This window comes from Otolemur garnettii, unplaced genomic scaffold (assembly GCF_000181295.1).
Source record: "Otolemur garnettii isolate 467f Iridium unplaced genomic scaffold, OtoGar3 scaffold00019, whole genome shotgun sequence".
Classification (NCBI taxonomy): Eukaryota; Metazoa; Chordata; class Mammalia; order Primates; family Galagidae; genus Otolemur; species Otolemur garnettii.
This window is the reverse complement of record NW_003852414.1, coordinates 8,580,447-8,608,090: the sequence shown is the minus strand read 5'-3', so window position 1 is coordinate 8,608,090 and position 27,644 is coordinate 8,580,447. Positions and strand designations below refer to the sequence as shown.

The 27,644-nt window shown below is 42.8% G+C and overlaps 2 protein-coding genes across 2 annotated transcripts in view; one reads left to right on the top strand and one right to left on the bottom strand.

The window, feature by feature from the left end:
* Positions 1–10,521, bottom strand: part of LOC105886697 (UPF0061 protein ETA_18310-like) — a 32,794-nt gene extending 22,273 nt beyond the window's left edge. The window contains exons 1-7 of the mRNA XM_023511473.1: positions 10,128–10,521; positions 3,764–3,882; positions 3,013–3,141; positions 1,773–1,837; positions 1,636–1,692; positions 1,448–1,546; positions 1,197–1,264 (exon numbers count right to left, since the gene is read on the bottom strand). Of these exons, the coding sequence (XP_023367241.1) occupies positions 1,197–1,264; positions 1,448–1,546; positions 1,636–1,692; positions 1,773–1,837; positions 3,013–3,141; positions 3,764–3,882; positions 10,128–10,374 (784 nt within the window). The 5' untranslated portion in view covers positions 10,375–10,521. The remainder of the gene's footprint in view (positions 1–1,196; positions 1,265–1,447; positions 1,547–1,635; positions 1,693–1,772; positions 1,838–3,012; positions 3,142–3,763; positions 3,883–10,127) is intronic.
* A 154-nt stretch (positions 10,522–10,675) lies between these two features.
* The window catches only part of PDSS1 (decaprenyl diphosphate synthase subunit 1), a 38,731-nt gene continuing 21,762 nt past the window's right edge, over positions 10,676–27,644 (top strand). Inside the window, exons 1-4 of the mRNA XM_023511463.1 lie at positions 10,676–10,835; positions 16,369–16,433; positions 16,952–17,072; positions 20,590–20,720. Coding sequence (XP_023367231.1) covers positions 10,716–10,835; positions 16,369–16,433; positions 16,952–17,072; positions 20,590–20,720 — 437 coding nt within the window. The 5' untranslated portion in view covers positions 10,676–10,715. The remainder of the gene's footprint in view (positions 10,836–16,368; positions 16,434–16,951; positions 17,073–20,589; positions 20,721–27,644) is intronic.

The following is a 27,644-nucleotide window of genomic DNA, read 5'->3' as shown; positions in this document are numbered from 1 at the left end:
AAATACTTGGGATTATTTAAACCATGGGATCAATTAAGATTGTGGCGAAGAATTCAGATAATAACTCACAGCCACAAAAGTTAGTAGTATTGCATCAGTCTTGCCACAGTCTGTGACTAGAATCTCAGATCAAATCACCATAAGCAAGAAAACCTACAGGCCTGTGTGCAATAGCATTATTTATCCTGGTGAAATTAGAGGGGGGACAGAGAAATGTCATAAGGATAATCTTAACTCCTTTAAGCATAAATACTTCTGAGGGACATTTTTTTTTTTAATAAGAACTTATGCTATGGTCTGAAAGTTTGTATTCCCCCCAAATTCCCATGTTGAAACCTAATTACTAAGGTAATGGCAACAGAAGGTTACCTCTTTGGGAGGTAATTAGGTCATGGGGGCTCCACCCTTGTGCATGGGATCAGCGTCCTTATGAAGGAGGCCCCAGGCCCCTTATGTCTTCACCTTCTGCCATGGGAGGATGCAGCGAGAAGGCACCATCTGTGAAGCAGACGCTGAATCTGCTGGCACTTTGGTCTTGGACTTCCCAGCCTCCAAAATTATAAGCAACAGACTCATGTTGTTCATAAATACCCAGTTTAAGGTATTACGTCATAGCAGCCCAAACCCTTCCAGTGACATCCAGTGATGTCCACAGGACTCACTACCACAAAGGCCTGTCAAAGGTTCTCAACCTCAACTTTTTAAGCTCTTAACTATGTTTATTATTGATGTCAGTTCTCTTCCTCTTCCTAGAGGTTCAGAGTCAAGTCTCTCTCACTCTGTTTCTGTTGCTCCAAGGATCCCTTTCTCCTCCTCTTTCTGATATTTTATTTCTGCACTACTAAAGGCTAAACAGGAAAGTTAACTTGAGCTTACTGGAAGTAAACAAGACTTGAGGAAAAGTCTGCAGTGCTTTCTTGAGAAGAAAGTGTATGCACTGTATTGGCTTCGGAACATTCTGCCAGCTGTTCACAAATATCTTTTTGTTCACTTCCCAGATGTTTGCTGTTTGAAATGGATGAATTAGTGATACAGGGGTGTGGCAAAGGGTTTTCTATGATTATGATCTAGTGTTGAAATGACATCGTGAAGAACCAGGGGGTTATATTAAGATTGCAAATGTCTAACATCTAAGTCCAAAACTGAACTAAGAACTTGATCCAATTTTATGCGCACATTCTAAGAATGGCCATTACCTCGTTCTTTTGTGATCGTTCCATTGTAAAACTGATCTCGCCAGACTTCATCATCACTCACAACCAGACTGAAACATAAGAGAATCGAGCAAAGTTACATTTTAACTGCTATCAAGAAGTAGCCGAAACAATAAGCAACTGGAAGACATAGTTACTTGCTATGTGAGATTCATCTGCTTGATTTCCTGACATGTTTCTGGAGATAGCAGGATGCAGCCCTGAAAGTTAGCCTTCAAGAAAGAGGAATTTACCTTGCAGCTCGGCTAGTTGGAATTCCAAGATAGTGCATAGCCTCACTGCACAGAAATTCTCTCACAGAGGAACGAAGTACGGCTCTACCATCACCATTTCTGTACAAAATAAAATTTAAAAGATTTTCATTTGTCATTAAGGTAACGTCGATCTTATCCAGATGATTAAAAAAGCTACCAAACTGTACCGTGAGTATGGGGTCTTTCCTGAGCCTTTTAACTGGAGCTCCCACTTTTCACCCTGCCTTCAAAAAAAAGCCTACGTATTAGAAGATTCACATTAATATTAAGGAAAAAAGCTATTATGCAGGCAAACATGTGGTACCTGTTCACGTAAATTCCAAGAAGGTGGGCTCTTCCATCCCCAAGTTGATCTGCCCATACCCCAAACTAAAGAAGAAAAAGAAGAAAGAAAAATTGTTAATCACCTTCATATAGCTTTTTTTGTTTGCTTTGGAGCCAGAATCTTGCTCAGAGATTTGGCTAAGGAGCAACGGCACCATCATAGCTCACTGCAAACTCCAAATCCTGTGCTCGAGTGATCCCACTGCCTCAGTCTCCCTAGAAGCTAGAACTACAGGCCCCAGGCACGTGCTATATAATTTCCTAATTTAATCCTTACACCAACTCTGTTATGCCATACTAATTGTCCTAAAATTCCTGAGTGAACCAGCATTACCAAAACATTCTCTCGGAAAACCAGAGTGTTAAATTAATTTTACCTAGTTTATAGGAAAGTCACAGAAATTTCAACAATTGATTTTATGTTCCTATTTCCCCCCTTTAATTAGTCAGACTATAGTTACTCAACTTGTCCCAACATCTTATTTCTAGAATGTACCTTAATCGCTTCCTGTTCACTGCACTATATAAAACACACACACACCCCCCCCCATAAATCTTGGTTCCGCCTTTCTAATAGTTCTACAACTTTGTTCCATGGCTACCCTAGGCAAATTATTAAATATAATCTATTTGTCTTTCTGGTACTTTTTAACAAGTCTTGCTTTGTCACCCTCGGTGGAGTGCCGTGGCGTCACAGCTCACAGCAACCTCCAGCTCTTGGGCTTAGGTGATTCTCTTGCCTCAGCCTCCCGAGTAGCTGGGACTACAGGCACTGCCATAACACCAAGCTATTGTTGTTGTTGCAGTTTGGTTGGGGCCGGGTTTGAACCCTCCACCCTCAGTATGGGGGGCCGGCGCCCTACTCGCTGAGCCATAGGTGCCACCCTCTGGTACTCTTATATTGACGTTCTATGCTCTGTGCTATATTATGCTATGCTAGTTTTGCCTAAAATTCTTGTCAAAACTGAGTGACTTCCCTAGCAATGCTTCGTGGAAATTGTATGCTTATACTGCACCAATCTTCCTAATTCCACCAAGGGAACTTAAGCCTCTGCCTTTATCACAGCTAATACATAAACATCTTACGATGACATATTCTTCTAGGACCATCTTTTTGCAGGCCCAAAACACTAATATTAGACAAATTAATGCAAAATAATTTAATAGGACAGAACCAAATGATATTTGCATAAGGAAAGTGACACTGTTGCTACTCTTACCTGGTGGCCACCATATCGGTGGGCCAATGGAACGGATCCAAACACTAACTTTTTGCCACTGACAAGCTGGATAAAATCATCTGTTTTTGAGACAGATAAATCGAGGTCCAAAATATCTTCTAGAACTTCCTGAGGCAGGGGAAAAAAAAAGTTTATAACCCTAATTAATCGTTTAGTAATCCTTAAGGATAGAGAGTTAATAGAAGAAAAAAATTAAGCCTCTTAAGTCCCTTCCAAAAATATATTAACATTTTTCTCATAACACTTTCCATGATTATTTATGCTACTTGGGAAAAATTAGTTCTGGCACATGGTTCTAAAATTTGTATGGCTGTCTTGTAATGTACGGTAAGATAATATTTTTACCAGCACACGTTCTTTGAAGGAACTAGAAAGAAGTAAATGTCCTATATTATCCCCAACTAATTTATATCATGAGACAACAATGTAGAATTGGCTAGTAGACACCATTTCACCAACAATGTAGAATTGGCTGGTAGACACCATTTCTAAATCTTACACTGTCAGGAAAGTGCATTTTCCTTGTAAGATAACTGAGCACAACATTCCAGGAGTAAGTATCAGAAAGTGATTTCTATAAGAACAACATTCTCCATGTATCTGAATTTCACACACAGTCATTTATAAATAGACTACTATTAACTGGGAATAAAATAGCACGTATTTTTTTTTTTTTAGACAACTGTTTTAACGATTAAGTATTTGCATCGCGAAAAAAATAAATCCTAACCTTTGAAACTGCTACAAGACGTACTCTTGATTTGAAAGGAGTTGGGAAGGCAACGGAAAAAATACAGGTTTTCACTTTACGAACATAATTTTCCATAACAGGATCAACTGGCAACACAGCTGATTAAAAAAAAGAAAAGCTTTCTTAATGTTCTCATTTCGGGGCCTTTACAGCATTAATCCTCTTTAGAAGGACTATAGTTACTCAAGAAAATCAACTTCAGTCACTACTTTCTTCATTTTCTGTTATTTAAAGGTACTTTCCCATTTCCAACATTATCCAACACTCATATAGCATACAGAATTGTCTAAGAAGAGAAAGGGAAATGGAAAAAGTTAAAAACAATAAGATACATACCTTGTTTTCAAAGATTTTCGCTCATTGGAGACAAACAGTATATGCAACATATTTATACAGAGGAACCCATAGAGCTACATTGCAGGATTAGAATTACAGTACTAGTCTATTCAGTGGAACTAAGATATACTGGGCACGTAAGCACATGCATTCTGCCCTTCAGAAACTCACAATTAACTGAATGAAACGGACAGACAATAGATCTAAACTTTAAGACCAGGCAATGTATGGTTTACTAGATGTTACAACTACTCTGTATCCCACAACGCTTTATACATGCCTGCTCACAAGGCTAGAAGTTTAAAAACTGCCTAGGAAGAGACAAAGTATGTTTCATCAAGTCCATGCACAGAAGAACATGTACTGTATTTTAAAAGCTGTGGAGGGAAAGAGAGCTTTGAACATGCTTTAGGTGCTTGCTTTACATACAATACTTTCACTCTTCATCTGTTTTCCTAACCCAAAGCGATTAAAACAAAAACCAAATAGATGTATTGACAAAACCCCAAGACTGAGGGACACACAAACCCATGTTTCTAGATAAAGATTGATACATCCAAATGTGCCACCAAATCATTTAATAAACACGGGAATCTGATCAAAATCCTGGTAGAATCTCTTGAAGAAACAATCTTAATATGCAATGTGGAAAAATAAATTACAGTTTTTGAAAGACAAGTGAGTTTGCCTATCATATTAAAATCGTAAGAATGCAGTAACTAAAAATATTATCTCAAAGATGTGATAATCAATGGAACCCAATAAAAAGCACAGAAACAACCTCAAATTATAAAAGAATTTCCTGTATAATGAAATAATACTTCAAATTAGTGGAGTAAGGTGGTATAAGGACAATTTGCTCAACCGTTTGGAATAACTCCACTGAATTCCATCCTGGCTTAAGTGAATTAAAAACCACTTATAGCAGCAGTAAGATTAATCTTATATCCTCCTGAAATGAGTAATCAAAACAGGCAAATGTGAAACATTTAACCCTTTACACTTTCTCCTAAGTTTATGATAAGGCCAAGAGCATTCTGGGGAAATAAAAAACAGATAATTTCAGCATTCACCAAGGAAAACCTGACAATATAATTAAAAAATGCAAGTATGTATTCTCTTCTAGGACGGCCCATGTGAAATTCACTGCATTATATAACTGATGCTCTCTCCTTTAAGACGCTCTGACGTCATGGTAGAGCATGCACACTATATAACTGTTAGTAATTATGATTTTGTACTGATTGATGCACATTCTGACAAGATCAGTCAATACAGGTGATCGACTGGCCAGGGAACCAAAAAGGCTAATTGCTTCAGGAGTGTCCAACCCCCACCCTTGTGATGCTTTTACTAATCAGTCACTGACTTAAAAACCCAGAAAATTCCAAAAGCATTTTGACCTTTTATCTTAACATCTCAGAAAAATCAGTAGTTGCAAAATACAATTCAGTTTTGATTAAGAACATCCAATCCACAATGACCAAGAGGCTTTCAGTGCAACTGTTTGAACCTTTTCTCTCAATAGATGTTCTTACCAGTCACCTGGGCAATTCACTGGTCACTTATTTAATAACATCAGGATGAGATGTTTTACACAGTACTGTGAACCAGCTGGTAATATAGTAGAACCTCTGTAAGTTGACCACCCAAAGAACTATAACGAACATACGGAAGTCGTCAACATGAGGAACTAGGTCTATTGTACTGGTATGTACATGTGGTACATGTCTGGTCTATGAAAATTAGGTCAACATAAGGAGGAGGTCAATGTAGGGAGATGGTCAAGTATGGAGGTTCCTACTGTATATATAGTATTATATTTATAATCTCTCCTTGGCTATAAAACCTGGTCCCATTGCAGACAATATGTATTGAATAGTACCCTCCAACATTGAAATGACAACTTTGAAAATGCTCTCAGTTACACACTTAGGCCATTTTGATCTGTCCATATTGGTTGTTTCATTTGCACAAGTGTAGTAGGAAAGAGCAAAGTTGTTTTTAACCTGCACAAGAGGATTCTATTCTATTTTACAATTACCAGCACAATTACCTTCTTAAAAAAAAATTTTTTTTTTCATTGTGCCCATTAAGTGGGAGCACACCAATCTTCCCCCTCCCCCCCAACTTGAATTGAGCTGAAATTCTCTCTTATGTGGGCATGTATTAGATCATGTATTGGCTTCATGTTAATATTGAGTACATTGGATACTTGCTTTTCCATTCTACAACTCTATCCAGGCTAATATAAAAGATGTAGAGTCTCCATCTTTTTATGGGTGAATAGTACTCCACGGTATACTTATACCACAGTTTTGTTAATCCATTCCTGGGTTGATGGGCATTCAGGTTGTTTCCACATCTTGGCAATTATAAATTGAGCTGCGATAAACAATCTACTGCAAATGTCCCTATGATAAAATGTCTTTTTTTTCTTCTGGGTAGATGCCTACTAAAAGGATTGAGGGATCAAATGGTAGGTCTAATTTGAGTTCTTTGAGGATTCTCCATACTTCTTTCCAAAGAGGCTGCACTAGTGTGCAGTCCCACCAACAGTGTAAAAGCATTCCACTCTCTCCACATCCATGTCAGCATCTGTAGCTTTAGGATTTTGTGGGCCATTCTCACTGGGATTAGGTGATATCTCAGAGTGGTTTTGATTTACATGTCTCTGATTAGGGATAATGAGCATTTTTTCATGTTTGTTACCCATATATCTGTATTCCTCAGAGAAGGTTCTGTTCATGTCTCTTACTCAGATATAGAATTGTTTGTTCTTTTTTTGATTAATTTGAGTTCTCTCTAGATCCTAGTTATCAAGTCTTTGTTAGATTAGTAACAAATATCTTTTCCCATTCTGAAGGCTATTTGCTTTATTGTCTCCTTAGCTGTGCAGAAGCTTTTCACCTTAAGTCCCATTTGTTTATTTTGGTTGTTGGAATTGCTGCTGAAGTCTTCTTCATAAAATCTTGCCCTAGGAGGACATCCTCAAGAGTTTTTCCTGTACTTTCTTCTAGAGTTTTTATAATTTTATGTCTTAGATTTAAATCTTTTGTCCATCTTGAGTCAACTTTTGTAAGTGGTGAAAGGTGCTGAAGTTTCAGTCTTCTACGTGTGGTTATCCAGTTCTCCCAGCACCATTTATTGAATAGGGATTCTTTTCTCCAGTGTATCCTCTCGTTTAGTTATCAAAGATCAGATGGCTGTAAGAGACTGGTTTCATCTCTTGGTTTTCTATTTGGTTCAATATGTCTATGTCTCCATTTTTGAGTCAATACCATGCTGTTTTGACTACTGTTAACTTGTAATACAACCCAAAGTCTGGTAGAGTGATAACTCTGGCTTTCTTTTTATTACTAAGAACTGCCTTGGCAATATAATGTTTTCTTTGGGTTTCATACAAAACAAAGTACTATTTTTTCAAGTTCTTCAAAGTATGACTTGGCATTTTAATGGAAATTGCATTAAATCTATAGATTGCTTTGGGTAGTTTAGACATTTTAACAATGCTGATTCTTCCCAGTCAAGAGTTCATGTTAATTTTTGTTAATGTCTTCTGCTATTTCTTTTCTTAGGGTTTCATAATTCTCTTTGTAGAGGTCCTTCACCTCTTTTGTTAGGTACATTCCTAGGTATTTCATTTTCTTTGAAGCTACTGTGAAGTGAATTGTGTCTTTGATTTGCTTCTCAACTTGGCTATTATTGGCATATACAAAAGCTACTGATTTGTGGCCACTGATTTTATACTCTGAGACATAGTTCTTGATCACTTCTAGGAGAGGACCCAACTAAAAAGGGGAACTACAGACAAACTTCACTAATGAATACTGAAACAAAAATACTCAAAAGCAAGCCAATAGATTACAGCTAAACATTAAAAGAAATTATACAACATGATTAAGGAGGCGTCTTCCCAGGGATGCAAGGGTGGTTTAACATATGCAAATCCATAAATGTAATTCACCATATCAACAGAAGCAAAAATAAAGACCATATGATCCTCTCAATAGATGCAGAAAAAGCATTTGATAAAATTCAGTATCTTTTTCTAACAAGAACACTTAAGAATATGGGCATAGGTGGCACATTACTGAATATAATGGAAGCCATCTAGGACAAATCCACAGCTAATATCATACTGGAGTGAAACTGACAGCTTTTCCATGTAGAACTTGAAGCAGACAAGGATGTCTCTTAATCATCACTACTATGCAACAGTGTTGAAAGTTCTAGCCAAGGCAACCAAGTAAGAGAAGGCTATAAAGGGCATCCAAATGGGGGCAGAGGAGGTCAAACTCTTGCTCTTGCTGATGATACAATCTTATACTTAAAGAACCCCAGAGACATCATTTAACTTATATTTACTTTGATCCTGAGACTGATTGAAAAGTCACTTTTCAATTTTGCACGTCCTACTGACAGGTTATTGCCCTGGAGTTTCGCTATGTGTCAGAAGCCTTAAGTAAGCACCAGCTTTCCCCACTTAGCCCAGTTATACCAGTGTGTCTTTTATTATTATTATTTTTTTTTTTTTGAGACAGTCTCTCTCAGTTGTCCCAGGCTGAAGTGCTGTGGGGTCATAGCTCACAGCAACTTCAAACTCCTGGGCTCAAGCAATCCTCTTGCTTCAGCCTCCTAAATAGCTGGGACTATAGGCACATGCCAGCACACAGGCTTATTTTTATATTTTTAGTAGAGATGAGGCCTTCCTCTTGCTCAAGCTGGTCTCTAGAACTCCTGACATCAAGCACTGCCTGTCTCACCCTTCCAAAGTACTATACTACCGCATCTCTTAAAGAACTAGGTTTTCTGTTCTAATCTGGCCAAGCAATCTCTAAGTGAAAATGAATTATAAGCTTAATTATATTCCAGAATTGTGCAGTGCTGTATTTCCTAACTGTGCAAGTTTGGGCATGCTACCTAAGATAGTTATCTTACAATAAGACATTTACATGCTGCCTTATCTGAGGAAAAAAGGGCAAATGATAATATCTTAGTCATGAGACTGTCAAGTACAAGTGTTTATTGCTACCCTCTGGCAAATTCTAGCTGTTGGGTGTTTAATATACATGTATAAACCTAATCTATATCAAGATAAACCACAGGTGTGTTTTAAGAACCTTTACTTGGCTTGGCGCCTATAGCTCAACCGGCTAAGGCGCCAGCCACGTACACCTAAGGTGGCGGGTTCGAATCCCCAGCCCGGCCCCGCCAAACAACAATGACGGCTGCAACCAAAAAACAGCCGGGCGTTGTGGCGGGCGCCTGTGGTCCCAGCTACTTGGGAGGCGGAGGCAGGAGACTCGCTTGAGCCCAGGAGTTAGAGGTTGCTGTGAGCTGTAATGCCACGGCACTCTACCCAGGGGGACAGCTTGAGGCTCTGTCTCAAAAAAAAAAAAAAAAAAGAACCTTTACTTGTAAAGCACTTTGAATATTTTTACGTACTGTTCTTCAAATCTGAAAAAATGCCCCCAAATTGGTTTACTTTAACAGACTTCTTCATACCTATTCCCTGATGCTTTTATTTAATAGAAAACTATACATTTAAAGTAAGTGTGAAGATAATATGCACAGCTGTAGGGCTACCGCATTCTTTCGTGCAAGAAGTGTGGTTCAGACAAACAAGAAAAAGTGTATCAGACACCTGCAGTTACCTATTTGCTTGTCTATTTCCTCATAAGAGTGAATTTTTGGAAGACTGCTTCTTTTATTTTTGCATTCCTAATGTTTACACTCTCTCTCACTGGCTCTGTGTATTTGAATGCATGTGTTGGAAGCTTAATTATATTACAGATTTCTTTTAAAATGAGCTCTTCGGAGATGAAATGTAGCTGAAGAGCTGACCCCCTATCAGGTATCAGTCCTGTCCACTAAGTCCTCAGCCTCTCCTTGGCTGGGTAAAAGTAGGTTCAACCTTATAAAACACCAAACAATTTCACGCATCTCAGTACACCCAAAGGTGGGGCTCACATATCCAGGTGTGAGCAATGCTGCCGAACTATACCTATAAGATTTTCCGAGGACAGAGTCCAAAAGTCGAGAGATGCAGCTAATTTAGCTTCTGTTTCACAATAGCCCTGATCCGGGTAGGACTTGTTCCTGGAAATCTGCAGAAGATTGCCGCTTCCTTCAAGCAGAGATTGCAGCAGGCAGGAGACCAGGGCATGGCAGGTCACACCCCAGACAAGCAGGCGCGCAAGCTGTAGCCTCCCGATCAGGCCGCAGACCAGGAACCCGATTCTTTGAGTCATATTTCTGCCTGAATACGTACAACAAAAGGTCTAGTGACCCGCCTGCTAGCAGTCGGTCTCCTGAAGGTACATTTTTGCTATAACTGCTGACGTGATCGGCTCCCCCCGAGTGGCTTGGGGGAAGAAGCAGTACAGAGGGCTGGCCCCGTGGAAGGTCCCGTTCGGGGTCCCGGGGCTGGGCCTCCCAGCCCAGAAGGCGCCGGGATCCCGGAGCGGGGAGGAGCGAGGCCGGGCGGGGCGCAAGCGCTTCCTGTGCCAGGTTTCCGGCTCCGGGTCCCGGGAGGAGGACCGCGGGGCCAGAGGCGGAGCCGCCGCCCTGCCGCGACTTTCAGACTCGGACCATGGCTTCGCGCTGGTGGCGGTGGCGGCGCGGCTGCTCCTGGAGGTCTGCGGCGCGGAGCCCGGGGCTGGATTCTCCGGGCCGAGCGGGGCCGCGCGCCGCCGCCGACCCCCGCGTGCAGGTGAGGTCGGGAGGCGCGCGTCCGGCGGGGCACAGAGGTCACGGCGCCATTGACAGCCGGACCGCGGAATGAATGGGCGCTAGGAACACGTGCGCGGGGGGCACCGGGGCGCGGGCGCCCAGGGCCGCCCCCACTGGGACTCCCGAGTAGCCGGGCGCCGGCGGTGGGTCGCAGTCCCGCGTTTGGCTGAAGCCCCACGGGAGGGTGCAGAGCTGCGCCTTGGGGACCAGTATTTGGGGATGGGGGCGGGAGAAAGCGGTGAGAAGCTCAGTGCTGGGGAGGACGCGCTCAGTGATCAGATTGTCCAGTGGGATAGGGACCCAGGTAAAGCCTGGAGACTATCTACAGCTCTTTCCTCTCGAGTTAGCGAAGACAGATCTTATCTGGAAGTTTTGAGCAAAAGGTGCTCCAAGCCCTGAATTTGCAGAAGATCCAACTGGCCTCTTGAGTACTCAGAAAAGGGCTTGTGGGAGAATGCAGGGCTGATGCTAGGTGCTCCGGAGGCGGAACACACTTGGATGGGAATGGAAGGGCACAGCTAGGGGAAAAGGCCTGAGGATATCGGCGGAGAGGAACCCTGGAGTCAGCTTTGCTCCGACCTATGACTTCTTGAAGTCAGGTCTGAATCTCAGCAGTAGCCATGGTCCTTCAGGTTTTCCCCTGCTGCCTTTGGATCCAATCCTATTTTTCTCCTTTTTTGGGTCAGTTTAGCCTCTGTAAATGGACTTGTTCTTATGACTGTGTAAGTCCTTCTGCACTTTGGAATGATTAATTCTCAATGTGCTATGGGATAAGCCCATACTGTTAGCATAACTGGGCGGTATCTATGGACTCGTTGTGTAAGTTTCTTTGAATTTAGAACTCTTCAGTGTCATTCCCTTTTTGATACACTTACGTGTTTAGGTACTCATCAAACACCATTTACCAGTATGGCATATATGGCATTTGTTAATGTCTGCTTTGTACCAAAGTGGATGCATATAAAATTGTCATCCAAAGAAGTTGTTTGGGGTGAAAGCACTGGGCTTGTAGACAGACTATACAATAAAGCAGCGGTTCTCAACCTGTGAGTGGTGACCCCTTTGTAACAATGAAAATACATCCTGCACATCAGATATTTACATTATGATTCATAACAATAGCAAAATAACAGTTATGAAGTAGCCATGAAAATTTTATGGTTGGAGTCAGCACAACATGAGGAACTGTGTTAAAGGGTCGCGGCATTAGGAAGGTTGAGACCACTGCATAAAGAGTAATGCAGGGGTGATGGAAGTACCGTCCCTGCCAGACTAAAAATATTTCTGATCCCACAGATGAAAATATTTGCTGAGACCGATGCATCCACCCTCTCTCTGATGCAACTAGATACTTCTATCCTTTGACACTCCTTTTTTTGATTTCATGCCCACCAAGCAACCTAAGCCATAAGAAGTGTGCTTTTCCAGATAGACTTGCTTCATGGCTTCCATGTCTGCCTGAATGGCCAAGACTTGAGGGACTCGGCTGCCAAGGTCACATATTTCCGATCTGTGTGTCAGGGATGTATTTTACCTTACATTAATACATTAGCTTTCTGGTGTCTGCCTCAGGCATGTGTGTTTTTGGTTACTTCAAGTCTCTCAGGGCCTAATAATAGTCCTTGGGGACAGATATCAACGGTACAATAATTAAGCGCCGTCTGACTCCCCAGCACATCAGCTCTACTATCCTGATGTTTGTACATTCTCCTGACTTCCCCACTAGTAGTGTGAACTAATCTTGCAACAGGATAAAAACCAGTGTGCCAAATGACTTGTCAGTATGTTTTTTGTTCTTCCCCAGCCTTTTATCGTAAAAAGCAAATTCATGAGAGACAAGGTTGACTTTCAGGGACAGTGTATGATGGAGAGGTAGGGAACAAAATTGGCATTGGCAAACGATTGTTGTCCCCGCTAGTAGTGTGCTTCAGCCATGGTTTCACAGCTCTCTAAATCAGTGGTTCTCAACCTTCCTAATGTTGCGATGTATTTTCATTGTAACAAAGGGGTCGCTACCCACAGGTCGAGAACTGCTGCTCTATATAATTTACTGCTCTTCTGGGGGCCTTTAACCTCACTTTGGAAAACATTGCTATAAGCAAGGGGTATCCAAACTGCAGCCCAGGGGCCACATGCATATTGTTTGAGGACTGTTTTATCTTTGCTGTCGGATATCACTGAAAGCATGCGCAGACCTTTTCTTGCTCATCAGCTTTTGTTAGTGTTTGTGTATTTAATGTGTAGCCCAAGACAATTCTTATTCTTCTAATGTACGGCAGAAAAGAAAAAATGTTGGACACCTCTGCAAGGTATTAAATATAGTATTGATTTAATAGATATTGTATTAAATGTATATACTGTGTGCCAGTCTCTGAGCTAAGAGCTTTATGTATACTCTCTAATCTCAACATCTTTCCATGAGTAAATGTCATCAGAGAGATGTTACAAGGTAACACCAATGGTGAGATTTGAACCAAGATCTCTCTTCCAAAGACCCTGTTCCTAACAACTATTAGGCTGCCTAGTGATAAAGAGCCCCTGTATTAATTAGGTATGTGGTTTGAACCCTTCACCGTTAGTCCTTCTAATGATAGAGGACTATCATTAGGTCTGTTAACTGAATAACTGTAACTCTGCCACTAAGGGGCCCTTCTTTTTTTTTTTTTTAGAGACAGAGTCTCACTTCAGGGTCCTCAGTAGAGTGCCATGGCGTCACACAGCTCACAGCAACCCCCAATTCCTGGGCTTAGGTGATTCTCTTGCCTCAGCCTCCCGAGTAGCTGGGACAACAGGTGCCTGCCACAACGCCTGGCTGGTTTTTTTGGTTGCAGTTTGGCCGGGGCCGGGTTTGAACCCGTCACCCTCAGTATATGGGGCTGGCACCGTACCCACTGAGCCACAGGTACCGCCCAGGGGGGCCCTTCTTTATAAAGTATTCTAATAAATTACTGAATTCGTATGAATTACCCACAGACTGAATGAAGTAGGTGATAAGGGGCGGCGCCTGTGGCTCAAGGAGTAAGGTGCTGCCCCATATGCCAAAGGTGGTGGGTTCAAACCCAGCCCTGGCAAAAAAAAAAAAAACAAAACTGAAGTAGGTGATAATGGTGTAATGGTGAAAGCAAAAGGAAGGAAGGATTATCACTGTTTTCTGGGACACTGTAAATGCTAGGAACGGGATAATGTTCCTACTGGTTTAACGAGTATATAATGTTATATTGAAAAGAATGAAACTCAGACCTGACTTCTCTGGCAAAGTCAACCTATTTTATTTCTTTTTAATTATTTATTTTGAGACAAGATCTCTTACCCAGTGGCACAAACTCCTGAGCTTTGGTCCTCCTCCCTCAGCCTCCACACTAGCCAGGCCTACAGGTGTGCACCATCATACTCAACTAATAGTTTTATTTTTATAGAGATGGGGTCTTGCCATGCTGCCCAGGCTCATCTTGAACTCCTAGCCTCAAGCAATCTATCCTCTCTCCTTCACATCCCGAAATACTTAGGTTACAGGTGTGACAGCACACTCAGCATATTGTCATTTTAACATGACTAAAGGAATACATGTTCATTAGAGAAAAATCAGAAAATGTATACCAAAAAAAGGAGCAAAATAAAACAATCCTATTTACCCCAAAGTAGCTACTTTTAACACCCTTCTGTAGGGTGTTCTATTCCCTGTGTGTACATAAAAATTCTTAGTGAAATTATGTAACTCAGAGTTCTGCAACTTCCCCCTGTGGAATATTGTAAACATGTCTACATATCAGTTTTTCATACTTCTCTTTTCTGAACCTCACGTTCCCCAGCTTTTTGGAAGCAAGGATGAAATGAAATGTGAGGATCAAATGAAATAATGGGGCAAAACCCTATTGTAAGACTTTAATATGAATAGAGTAGATTGATTTTATTTTTGTTGTGTGCTAACTTCTTTTTTGCTAAAAGGCTTTCTTCACATACTCTATATAAGAGCCCTTATATTAGATCAATAAATTAATATTCTTTTAGATTCCTGAATTCTGCAGTCTGCTTTTGGGTCCCCAGAGCCTGTCACAATTCCTGGCCTATAATAATTTTCAGGTGGAATTAACATCTGTTACTATCTCTGAATCTTTCAGAATTGTTCTAGTTTCATTCTTTGATCTCTGATTGTATTATCACAAATGTACTTCTGAGGTGCTGACTGGTTGTTTTTTAACGTTGTTTATTATGGAAGTACTTTTTTTTTTTTTTTTGGAGACAGTCTCACTTTGTTGCCCTTGGTAGAGTGCTGTGGCATCATAGCTCACAGCAACCTCAAACTCTTGGGCTTAAGTGATTCTCTTGCCTCAGCCTCCCAAATAGCTGGGACTGCAGGTGCCCACCACAATGCCCAGCTGTTTTTTGGTTGTAGTTGTCATTGTCGTTTGGCAGGCCTGGGTTGAGTTCAAACCAGCCAGCTCCGGTGTATATGGCTGGTGCCTTAGCTGCTGAGCTACAGGGGCTGAGCCGGAAGTACCCTTTCTGAAGAATGTTTACAGACAATAAAATAGGCAGTGTTGTGGGTAAATGTAAATTTCTTCCTTAGCATTGAAATCTTTTGCTTTTTCATCATCTGGTATGATGCTTTTTGAGATCTTGATTATTTGTTTTAAATTCATTTCTATCATTACTCTTTATCATAAACTCACTTCTAGAATTTAGAAGAATGTAAATAATACTAATCTTTACTAGTCTCTGATCACTCATAGTTAAAATGGAAAAAGAAATTGCTACTTTTCAGGTCTGGAAAGATAGATACAAATTATCTAATCATCAAGGAAATGCGAATCAAACCACAATGAGATATCACTTAACTCTAATGAGAATGACTTTTATCAAAAAAATCCCAAAACAACAAGTGGCTGGCATGGATGCCTAGCGCTAGGAACACTCACTATTGGTGGAACTGTGAACTACGACTCCCTTTATGGAAAGCAGTATGGAAACAAAGAACGTTAAAGTAGACCTACCATTAGATCTAGCAATCCCACTACTGGATATATATCCAAAAGAAAAAAAGATACCTTCACTTGAATGTTGATTGCAGCACAATTCACAGTTGCAAAGATGTGGAAACCACCCAAGGGTCCATTGATAATTGAGTGTTAACAAAATTGTTATATGTATAGGATGGAGTATTACTCAGCCATCAAAAAAAACCGTGGTGAACTAATACCTCTAAAAGGGTTAGGGTGATATTAACGTGGATAGAACTGGAGATCATTCTTCTAAGTGAAGTAACGTGAGAATGGAAAAACAAACACCTCATATATTCACTATTAGATGAGAACTAATTGGTCAATACTTACTGTACACTTATGAAAATAATACTTACCAAAACTCAAATAAGTGGAAGGGAGTGGTCTACCCAAACATGGGTGGTTAAAAGATAAAGTATTATGAATTCCAGGTTTTTTTAATCCTCTAATGTTACAAACAGGTTTTTCAGGAATATCCTTTCTTACAAGTTTCTCAATACCTTTATTTTACAGATGCCTTGTTTTCATCTCGCAAAGTGTTTAACGTCTGCATTTCCAAATGTACATAGTATGTCACGGTAAGTTTATAATCCGTACTGCAACTACTAAAATTATTAATCATGGTGCTGCCAATAAATTTCTATTTTAAAGCATAGTGGGCTAGGCCAGCAAATTTATTATGTTGCTTAAGTGCCACAATTTCTGTTTTGTGTGATCTGTCTTTTCCAAAAATAGGAATATAAAACTTGAACTCAATGCAGAACACAGGAAACATAGTTTATTTGATTTTATTTCTCTTTTTTTCCTCACCACTATACTAACGAGGAAGGAAACATAATTTAATATTTCTTTGATTTTTGTGGGTTCTCAGGGTCCTGGTTCTAAAAATGATACCGTCATTGAACAAGTACAGAATTCTCTATGTAATTTCTCTAAATTATAAATGATGTTTTCAAGATTTGGACTTAATTTCCAGCAAGTACTTTGGCTTAACTTTCCATCTTCGGACTCTCCTGCGTTTCTGTCATGGGAGGAGGGGGGAGGTTTTACAAAACTGACTTAAAAATGAAGTGAGGTGCTTTTGTGCTGTCCTCAGGTTTCATCACACGACGCCGGCAGCCTGCTGTTACAGTAAAACACAGAGTGGTGAGAAATACACCGATCCTTTCAAACTGGGTTGGAGAGACTTGAAAGGTCTGTATGAGGACATAAGAAAGGTGAGGGTTTTTGGATTCTGCTGTGAAGCGTTGTTTCCATTTACTAAAATGTAGTGAAGTATTAGGTTCATGCAAGAACCACACAGGTCTGCAGCCCTGTGCAATGCCATTGCAAATTTGATTTGGACCCATCAAGTTTCAGAAGTTTTTTGAATAACTGTGTGCAGCCTAGTACCAGGTCAGAAAGGTGTAACTGCCGAGCTGGGAAATGGGGCAGGTGACGCAGGTAGCACAGACTTGTCCACAGACTTATCTCACCTTCCTCTTCATGTCCATCACCTCCCTGTGACTCCTGCTGCTCTTTTCTTGTCTAATTCTGAATGTCGTGGATACACTGGCTTGCTTCATTTTCCTCTTTTCTTTAACCTGTTTCTCCCAAAACTTCAGTGCCTCCCCACCTCACCGGGGATTCTGAATCGCTGCCCACAAGTGTCTGCGTGCCCCTGTCGGCTTCCTCCCCCTTTTCAGAGTTCCCCATTTTCCCCCTGCAAGTCCCAGGGGGCACCAGCTGTCATATTCTCACAGCAAGACCACTTCCCTGCTTCCCAGGTGGAGCGGAGGCCGTGGAGGACGAGCTCTCTGGGCGCCTGCCGGCTCTGTTGCCATGGACAAGCTTGTTGGTGCCCTCTCTGTGCTCGCCTCCTTTCCTCCTGCCCCAGGGCAGCAATGGCCCTGGCCTCTCTAGGGGCAGTCCCTTTGCTCCCTCCTCAGTCTCTTAGGAAGCCCGCTAGCAGTTGCCTGCCCCGGTCCTTGCTCCACAAACTCTCCCTGGCAATGTCTCTGTTGTACCCACTCAGGGTGCTCTGGGTTCTTCATTTCTAGAAAGCCCAGGCCCTGACCGGTTTCTCCCCCTCCCTTCCATTACAGCCTTCTCTGCCTTTGTCCTCTGTTGTCCCTTTGGGTTGACGCCTCCCAGGCACAGTGGCTTCCTTTCTGATCTCTCCACTGAAGTTGCTTTTGCCCAGGTCACTAGTAGCTGCTTTCTGCGAAATCCAGCGGACACTTTCTGGCTCTTCTCTTCTTTGACCTTAGTGAAACACCAGACACTGCTTTGTTTTTATTTGGGTTTTTTTATTGTTGGGGATTCCTTGAGGGTACAAAGAACCAGGTTACACTGATGGCATTTGTTAGGTAAAGTCCCTGTTAAAGTGCGTTACTCCCCTGAACAGGGGACTCTGTTGACCACCACCCCTCCTCAGGTTCCCTTGGCCGCCCTGCTTTCCTCCTCCTCGCCTTCAGGCCACCGTTCAGTTCGTAATCTCCACCCCAGCCCTTTAGTTCTGCCAGGCCCTGCCTCCCTCTGGGTCCTCTGAATGTCCATTTCATCCTTACCTTTCCCAGACGATCTCTTTGCTCTGATTGAGTTGTGCCTCCTGTACCCGCACAGCTAACCGCTTACCTGCAACTCTGGGGAGCGTCCCTGACAATCTCAAACTTAGCACTGCTGTTACTCAGCTTTTCTTCCACAAACTGTGTTTTTCTCCTGGTTTCTCCGCTCCTTGAAAACACCACCCAGGAGCATGAGAAGGATCCTGGCCTCGTCCCTGGCCATCCCCTCCATGTCCACCTGTCTCTTGCCTTCGGTGTCCCCCGCCCTAGGCCAGGCCGCTCCCATGCACCTTGTCCTCTCTGTTCTGGTTCTTTTCCTCTTTATCTCTGCTGAGCCAGGGGTTCCCCTTTGTGCCCCCAAGGCAACTATACTTGGTGACAGTACCTCGCCTGTCACCCTGTACTGCATGACGTGCGATAACTGCTTTACTTCTCCCTCCCTCGACACCGGGCTCTCCGTAGGCCCAGGATTACCACTTATCTTTGTGACCTCTGTGTTTATGACGGTGCTTGGCACTGATGGCGGTGATTTGGTGAATGGGTAACAGGCACCTGTGCCTGCCTGAAGGTCCATTCTTGGCTTCCAGGGTATCAGCTCTGAGCCAGTCAAGCACATCCTGGAACAGTAGGCGTGTGGGTCACTACACAAATTTTGAGACAGACTGTGTCACGGTCCATCATTTCGCCTCCAAGAAACTTAGCAGCAGCCTTTCCGATGCACCCATGCAAGGGTCCACTTGCGCAGCTTACCAGTGTTGCTGGGAGGGCTTCACTTGTTTTCGTCCATGCAGATTTTGCATTTCTCCATTTTTGTCATCCATGCGGGTTTTATGTTTCTTGATTTTGTGTATCTCAAAATGGGTAAGGACCCACGTCGGACAAACACACCCAACACCTGGAAGGTTCTCCTTTCTCTTCATCCATCAAAATCCTGCTTATCCTTCTGACCCCTGGTCAAAACTCACCTCCTCTATGAAATATTTGGGTTATTTAGCCTGCATTGATCAGTGCTTCTTCCCTGAACTTTTAATATACAGTAGAACCTCTGTAAGGTGACCACCCAAGGACTATTAACGAACTGGTCAACGTATGGAGGTGGTCAACATAAGGAACTAGGCCTACTGTGCTGCTAAGTACATGTGGTGCATGTCCAGTCTATAAAAATTAGGTCAACTTGGCCAGACTGGTGGCTTACACCTGTAATTCTAGCACTCTGGGAGGCCAAGGTGGGTGGATTGCTTGAGCTCAGGAGTTTAAGACCAGCCTGAGCAAGGGCAATAACTCGTCTCTACTAAAAACAGAAAAACTAGCCGGGCATTGGGGCAGGTGCCTATAGTCCCAGCTACTTGGGAAGCTGAGGCAAGAGAATCACTTGAGCCCAAGAGTTTGAGGTTGCTGTGAGCAATGACGCCAGAGCACTCTACCTAGACAATAGAGTAAGACTATCTCAAAAAAAAAAAAAAAAAAGGTCAACTTAAGTAGGTTGTCAGTGTGGGAGGTGGGCAACCATAGAGCTTCTACTGTATTTATATACAGCACTGTTTAGGCTCCCACTGTATTAGTCATACCTTGTGTTTAAGAAAATTTTTGTCTTCCCAGCTTAATTATAAGCTTCTCAAAATCAGACAGGCCACACCTTACATCTCTTTTCTGAACCTTTGAAGTGTGTTTTACTGAATAAAGGCCAAGCCAGACTGACTGATTCCTGCTGCTTCTCCCCGGCCACCAGCTCACCATCTTCCTGCCTCCAACCAGCAGCTTTGCTGCCCTACCCAGGACATCCCCACCTGCCTCCTGGGATCTAAAGGCCACTGGCTCCCACCTTCCCCATCTTTCTCCTCCACCCTACATCTTCCAAGCTGCCAACCAGACCCTGTTCCTTTCTCTATCCAATCTCTGGGCTACCTGGTGCTTACTTGGCCTTCCTGCTCTGTCTCTTGGTGTCTGAGGCTATCAGTGGTACAGGTAGCTGTACCTGGTCACTCTGGGCGAGCCTGGCATTGTTTGTGTCCCATCCTCTGGGCACCCAGGTGTGTGGCCTCACAGCATTAAAGCTTTGCCCACCTGATTATTAGAGTCCTCAATCGAAATGAATACACTGAAGTCAAACCGGAGTTCGGTCAAAGAAATCCTGTTGCCTTTCTGTGCAATTACAATGCCATGTTGACACAGAGCAACTTTATTTCAGGAGCTGCTCATATCTACAACAGAACTTAAGGAAATGTGTGAGTACTACTTTGATGGAAAAGGAAAAGCCTTTCGACCAATTATTGTGGTGCTAATGGCCCGAGCATGTAACATCCATCATAATAACTCCCGGTGAGTTCTCTTTTTCCTCTATTGGGGTTTCATTTGGGAAATTCTTTCATCCCAGGGTTACTGGTTCCCTTCCCACTGAAGAAGTAGGAATTCTCTTGCGATGTTTGGATTTGGACTTTGAGTCACTAAGGGCACTCTGGACTTTAGTCTGGCTATCTCCCTTTTCCAGACTTTTCCATTGAAGAGCAACTTTAGCTGCACATTAACATATTAGAAAAATGTTAAGAGCCAAATCTAGTTTTCTTGTTAGGGAGTAAAGAATACTAGGCTGCGTGGATACATGTAATCATTGTACCCATGGGGCAGATGGTCCATAGGTCAGTTGTTCTGAAGTGAGTGGGTGGAGTGTTCTTCTGGGCAACACCCACCCTGGGGTGCTGCCTCCCTGTGACCTTCTGATCAGGCTAAAGAGAAATTGTCTCTAAAGAAGACATCTTAACTGGTCCTCAACTTGTAAGTTTCAAATATCAAAGTTTTTCTGTTTTTTTTTTTTTGTTGTTGTTGTTGTTTGTTTGTTTTTTGAGACAGAGTCTCACCTTGTCTGGGTACAGTGCCTGGTATCACAGCTCATAGCAACCTCAGACCCTTGAGCTCAAGGGGTTTGCTTGCCTCAGCTTCCTGAGTAGCTGGGACTACAGGCGCCTGCCACAGTGCCTGGCTAGCTTTAGAGATGAGGTCTCGCTCTTCCTCAAGCTGGTCTCAAACTCCTCAAGCTCAAGCAATCTACTTGCCTTGGCCTCCCAGAGTACTACGATTACAGACGTGAGCCACTGCTCTTGGCCTGTTTAATTTTTTAAAATATTAAGACAACTGCAGTATTTTGGTGTTAGGGGAAATCTTAAAAGGAAAAGAAGGATTTCCCCCCAATCTAATGCAGCAGTCTTCCTTATTCCATCCTTCCCACCATTGCTTTTTTTTTTTTTTTTAGGAACTACGGATGTATAAGAGTTGTACATATTTGTGGGACACAAGTGATACTGTGACACAGGCCTACAGTGTGTTCATATCAAATCAGGGCAGTTGGGTATCTGTCACCTCAGGCATTTGTCATTTCTTTGGGCTAGGAACATTCCAATTCCACTCTTGAGTTATTTGGCAGTATACAATAATATGAAGTCCACACGGCATTACTGTTAACTGTAGTTGTTCTGCTCCTATACCCTGCCATGGCCAGCATGGTGCACCACGCCTACTTAAACTGGGCCTTGCAAAGGGCTCACAGTATATTTTGAGCAAGGCAGTGCAGCCTCTGCCTGTGACCTTTAACCCTCATCAGGACCACTCTCACTTTACCTGGAAGGGAGAGCAGTAGAAATACTCTCTGGGAAACAATCTCGAAATATATCTCACGTGGTCTAGAGCAGAGGTTTTGAGCCTTGGCTCTAGTGATGTTTTGGGCCACATTATTCTTTATCGGGACTTGGGGGTTGTCCTGTGCCTTATAGAATGTTTAGAAGTATCCCTAGCTAAACCACTAGATGCCCCCTTGCTGGTAACAACCCAAAATGTTTCCAGACACTGCCAAATGTCCCATGAGGCACAAAATCACCTGTGGTTGAGAACCACTGTTCTAGAAAGTATTCTTATATTTTCAGTTTCTTAGATTAATACATAATACAGTTTATCACCCTGAGAGATAATATCCTTCATGGCTTTAAATCCTCTCTCAGTCCTTATCCTCGTGGTTGAAAGTTTTTTTAGTTTGCTTTCTGGAACCTGTACAAACTGTTGGTTGCAGAAAACATGAAAATACAATAGAAAAGGCAGAGCTAGTTTAAATAATCCGCTCAGTACTGGCATGTTTGGCCCACAGCTTAGTTCTCCCGTAAGTGATTGGAGCAAGGCTTATTAAAGAAATAGTGCAGAAGCAGTGGCAGGGGTGGGGATAAGACTCGTGATCTGTGGTGTGTATTTGGGCAGTACAGAACCTTAACAGGATTACTCCCAAGCCCCAGCCCCTGAGAATACTTACCGCTTCAATAAAGGTAGTTGCCCCGCTTTGGGATCGGGCTCTTAAAGGACTGTTATCTAGCGGTTACATCCACGCTGGATAACAGTCCATTAAGAGGGGCAGGGGCTTCTGGAGAGCTGGACCATTAGTAGGGATTTTACTTGCTGAGAAGGGCTGAGTGCAATAGAGAGAGTATAAAGATTCAGGACAGGACCACACAAGCCCCTGTGTCATCTAGTGCCACCAGAGGCTCTTTCCCCTGTGGCGCCAGAACTTGTTCCTGAACTTGGTGCACTTGCTTCCCAGTAACGGCCCGATTGAGAGGGATGGCTTTATCGCTTGGCAATCTGAGTTATCCGGTTCCTGCGAGGCTTATCAGAAAACAGAATAGAACAGATAAGAGAGAAGGTGGGGGCATCTACCTTTTCATGTTTTCCTTGATTAAGCTTTTCAGTTCCCTTCTAGATTACTTTATTGGGAGCTCTTAACCTGACGTGCATGGAAGTTATGGCGGGGGGGGGGTAAACCCCTTGAAGTTGTGTGTAAAATTGTTGGCGTGTTCGCATGTTTCTGAGAAAACGTTTCTGTGGCTTATAGTAGATTCTCAAAAGGTAATATGGTCCTGAAAAGCTTCAGACCCAGTCTGTGTCTTCTCTGTACCCCGTCACCACAGTACTGGAGGGCTAAAGCAGGGATGCATGCAACAGGTGACTCCAGACGGGAAATGTCCAGGAAAGAGAATTGTGGTGGATTCTGAGATGTGTCTCCAGATCTCCCTTTGATGCGGACTCTCTGCTCTGTTTCTGTACCGGGTGCTCTTGGTACACCTTGGCCTTTGTCTTTTAGCCCCTTCAGGGAGTGCCTCTGTTGCATGGAATCCCCTCACCTTGCCCCGCACCCCTGCTTGAGTCAGCCGGCATCCAGTGACTGACAGATTAAGAGCTGTTCTAGCGTCTAGAGTGCACTGGGGGCGTCAGGCGTTGCAGATCAGCTTTTCCCTCTGCCCGTCCTGTTTCCTTCTTCCCTGGGGTGTGGATCACCACTGAGCAAACACCCTGTATGTTTGAACTTCATCGCAGAGTCTGCTTCCTGGAGAACCCAACTTGTAACAGTTCAGCAAAACCCAAGCTAACTGTACGCTAGGACTAATCAAAGAATCCAGATCGAAAAAGAGCTTTTGAATAAATAGATGTCTGTAAAATTGCTCTACATGTTGCGTATAGCACAGCTATACCCAACAGCTAAACAAGCCAGACCCAACCTCCTCAGCACCCTCATTAAAGGGACCTCTTGTTAACATTGGCACCTAGATCTTGGCACCATCCATTCCTGTGTGAAACTCTCCAGTGCTAGAAAGTCACTGTCATTGCCAAAGATCAGGATCACAAGGCTGCCCAAGTTACATTGTGTGCAATTCTCTTGATCGCGATTGTGCAAACAGTCAAGTGGTGTTGAATCCCACTCATCTTGTTTTCAAAGCTGGACTAGATCATTCAATGGCCAGATTGTCAGTGGCGGTTGTCAATAGATAGATAATAGGTCAAGGGTCCAAGCATGATACAAGTCTTATATTCAGAGGAGGTAACTTTTATAGCTCTATAAATACTGAGGAAATTATCAAAGCCTACCCTGGAAGGATGTAACAAAACCATCGTTAAGCACCAGGTCTCTTAAATGATTCCGAAGGTCAGGCTGTTGATGATTTGAGAACCATTCCTGGCTTCTGTGTGTTCTGAATCCCATGAACCACCTGCTGCTGCTGTTTATGGGATAGGCAGGAAGATTGGTGCCAAAAGAAATGTTTTTGTCTTTAATCCAGGAGACAGCACTTTTTTTTTTCTTTTCTGATAGTCTCATTCTGCCACCCTGGCTAAAGTACAGTGGTGGTGCCATAGCTCACCCCAACCTCAAACTCCTGGGCCTGAGGGATCCTCCTGCCTAAGCCTCCCGAGTGGCTGAGACTACAGGTACTACACACCACTGCACCCAGATAGTTTTTCTATTTTTGGTAAAGGTAGGATTGTGTTACTCAGGCTGCTCTCAATCACCTGAGCTCAAATGATCCCCCTTCCTCAGCCTTCCAGAGTGCTAGGAGATAGGCCTGAGCCACTGCAGACATGGTGCTTTTGATGTATCCATGCTCCCTGTTAAAATATATCTTTGAAATACAACCTACGATAAGGGATACCCACAGGTGGAGATTTTGGTGAGCAGAGGGTCTTCATTCCTTAGTTCAAGGTCAAGCATAAGAACAGGAGTGAGAGCAAGAGGGCTGTGGGGCTGGTGGACCTAGTGTGCGTGCCCTTGTCAGGAGGAGGAGGCGGCTGATTCTGTCTGTAAAGGAATCAGCTTCTACACTTATTACCCATACCTCATTTGAAAAAACCAGAGGATGCATTATTGCAGAGCACCCTGGCTTCTGTGCAGAAAGCCCTTCTGTACAGAGCAAGTAGGATAAGTTGTAGATTCACGATATCATTAAAGTACAAGGAGGAGGTATCGCTCTCCACATACCCCAAGATTCAGAAGCTTCTGTAATGGTTCTCAGGAAGACAGACGCGTTATGAACCTTATATCACTTACAATACGACTTTGCAGGTATCCATTTCATCATTAGCTAAATCTGAATGTCTTCAAGAGCTACTGCTTTCGGATGTCAGTTCTTTCCTCTTACTATTAAATAGCTAACGTATCTATGACTTTTGTGATCAAGCTTTTGAAAACTGCCATTCTTACCAAAGAAAGTTCATTCAGAGCCTGGTGTGCTGCTTTAAGTTTGTGAAGGTGGGCCTGGCGTGGTGGCTCACGCCCCTGATCTCAGCACTCTGGGAGGCCAAGGCAGGAGGATCACTTGAGCTTAGGAGTTTGAGACCATCCTGAGCCCAAGTGAGACCCCATCTGTACCAAAAATAGAAAAACTAGCTGGGCATTGCGATGGGCGCCTGTGGTCCCAGCTGCTCAGGAGGCTGAGGCAAGGGGTTTGATTAAAGCCCAGGGATTTGATTAAAGCCCAAGAGTTTGAGCTTGCTGTGAGCTATGAGGCTGTCGCACACTACCCAGGGCGACAGAGTGAGACTCTGTCTTAAAAGAAAACAAAGTTTATGGAGGTGAATAGGCAGGGACCAGGGATGGTGGCCTGAGTGTTTGAGCTCACAAGCATCCCCCTGCTTTGAGAGTGATAACCTCCTCCTCACACTTTTGATGTGGATTCCCACCCACACTGCAACTTTCCACACTAGGGATTTACTTCTAGTTTGTTTAAAACTTCACATCTTGTATTAGCGAGAATGGGGTAAAACTATTATTTTTTTTTCCTAAGACAGGAGTCTCACTGTGTTGCTAAGTGGGAAGTCATATTGTTTCATCTATTTTTATGTATGTTTGAAATTCTTCATTATAAAAGGATGTTTTTAAGGAAGGGGAGAAAGAAATGTCCAGAGGGGCTTGATACATCATAGCGGGGCCTTGCAGGTATGAACTACAGAGGACACGGCCAAACTTTGAGACGAAGGGCTGCATCTTCTTGTGCTTGCCTGTCAGCTCTCCCAGGAGCTGGGAAAGTGTAACCGCTCCTTCATGGCAGGAAGCAGAAACGGTGCCCAGCTTTTTAAAGGCACAACTCAGTGTGGCACTTCAGAGGTTTCATCTTGACACATTAAGTGCCATGTATGCTAGTTTTGAGCTTGGGACCTTGTGAAGCATAAATGTCACTTCTCTTGACCTGTCTTGACCAAATAATACACAGTGGCCCCAAGGAAAAACAGTTTTTTTCCAGTATGGCAGTCATTGTGTTTATTAAAGACATAGGAGGTTTTTCTGTAATCTGTAAATCTTGCTTGTGGGTCCCACCATTATGTTATGAGTGAGCAGTAGCAGAATTTTCTAGATAGACACTGACACATATTAAAGCTGAATTGCTCAGGAAGAAATACATCAGATAAAATTATGATGCATCTAAAATATGGTATTTGTTTACCCAAAGGCTATATCACAGCATCTACTAACATTCTAAGTAAGAATCCTGGTTGGTTTTTTTTTTTTGCCACACAAAATGAGGTTTTTGTCTGCATATATAGAAGTCTATAAAATTTGAAAAGAGTTTGTGAGATCTTTGTTTTAGTAGCTTCGAATTATTTTTAAAAACCAAAAAAACTAGCGTCTCAGTGAGCGCTGCCATTTCACTGCAGCTTCCCAGCAGGAGCCCCTGTCTGCTGACATAATTTGTGCTAATGGAAGTGCTGCCCAGCTTTTGAATGCATGGGAAAGGCCAGAGGCCTTAACAGTTGTTTTAAGGTAAGTTCTACTACTAATAGTAGGAAGCGTGTATCGTGTTAGCTTGAAACTCACTTGAGAAAATATTCCTTTAAAAAACAACTGCAAAGATATATGTCTTTTCATGGGCATTCAACTCGGAGAAGGTCTGGCCTAGAAAATGGCCTGAAAAATATTTAAGCTTCCTCAGACAAGGAAGGTCCCAGTGCTTCACTGAAGGGTTTAAGAGCAAGCTCTTAAAAGCCGCTGAAACCTCTATTTTCCCAAACTGGTTTTATGTGATACTTTGTCCCTACCATCTTGCTTTTGATTTACTTTTTCCTCCCCTAGAAGAATCTGTTGTGATCTGGAAATATTATCAATACAAACTGTTACAATAGTGAAATATTAATAAAGAGTAGCACTTTACAATGATTGCCAGGCTGAAAGCAGTTGGGAGGGTCTAAGGTTTCCATCTAATGTAAATAAAAGGTTTCTGGCAACGCATCATGCTTTAAAATTTATATTTAGGCTTGGCGCCTGTGGCTCAAGTGGCTAAGGCGCCAGCCACATACACCTAAGGTGGGGGGTTCGAAGCCAGCCCAGGCCCGCCAAACAACAATGATAGCTGCAACCAAAAAACAGCCACGCGTTGTGGCCAGAACCTGTGGTCCCAGCTACTTGGGAGGCTGAGGCAGGAGACTCGCTTGAGCCCAGGAGTT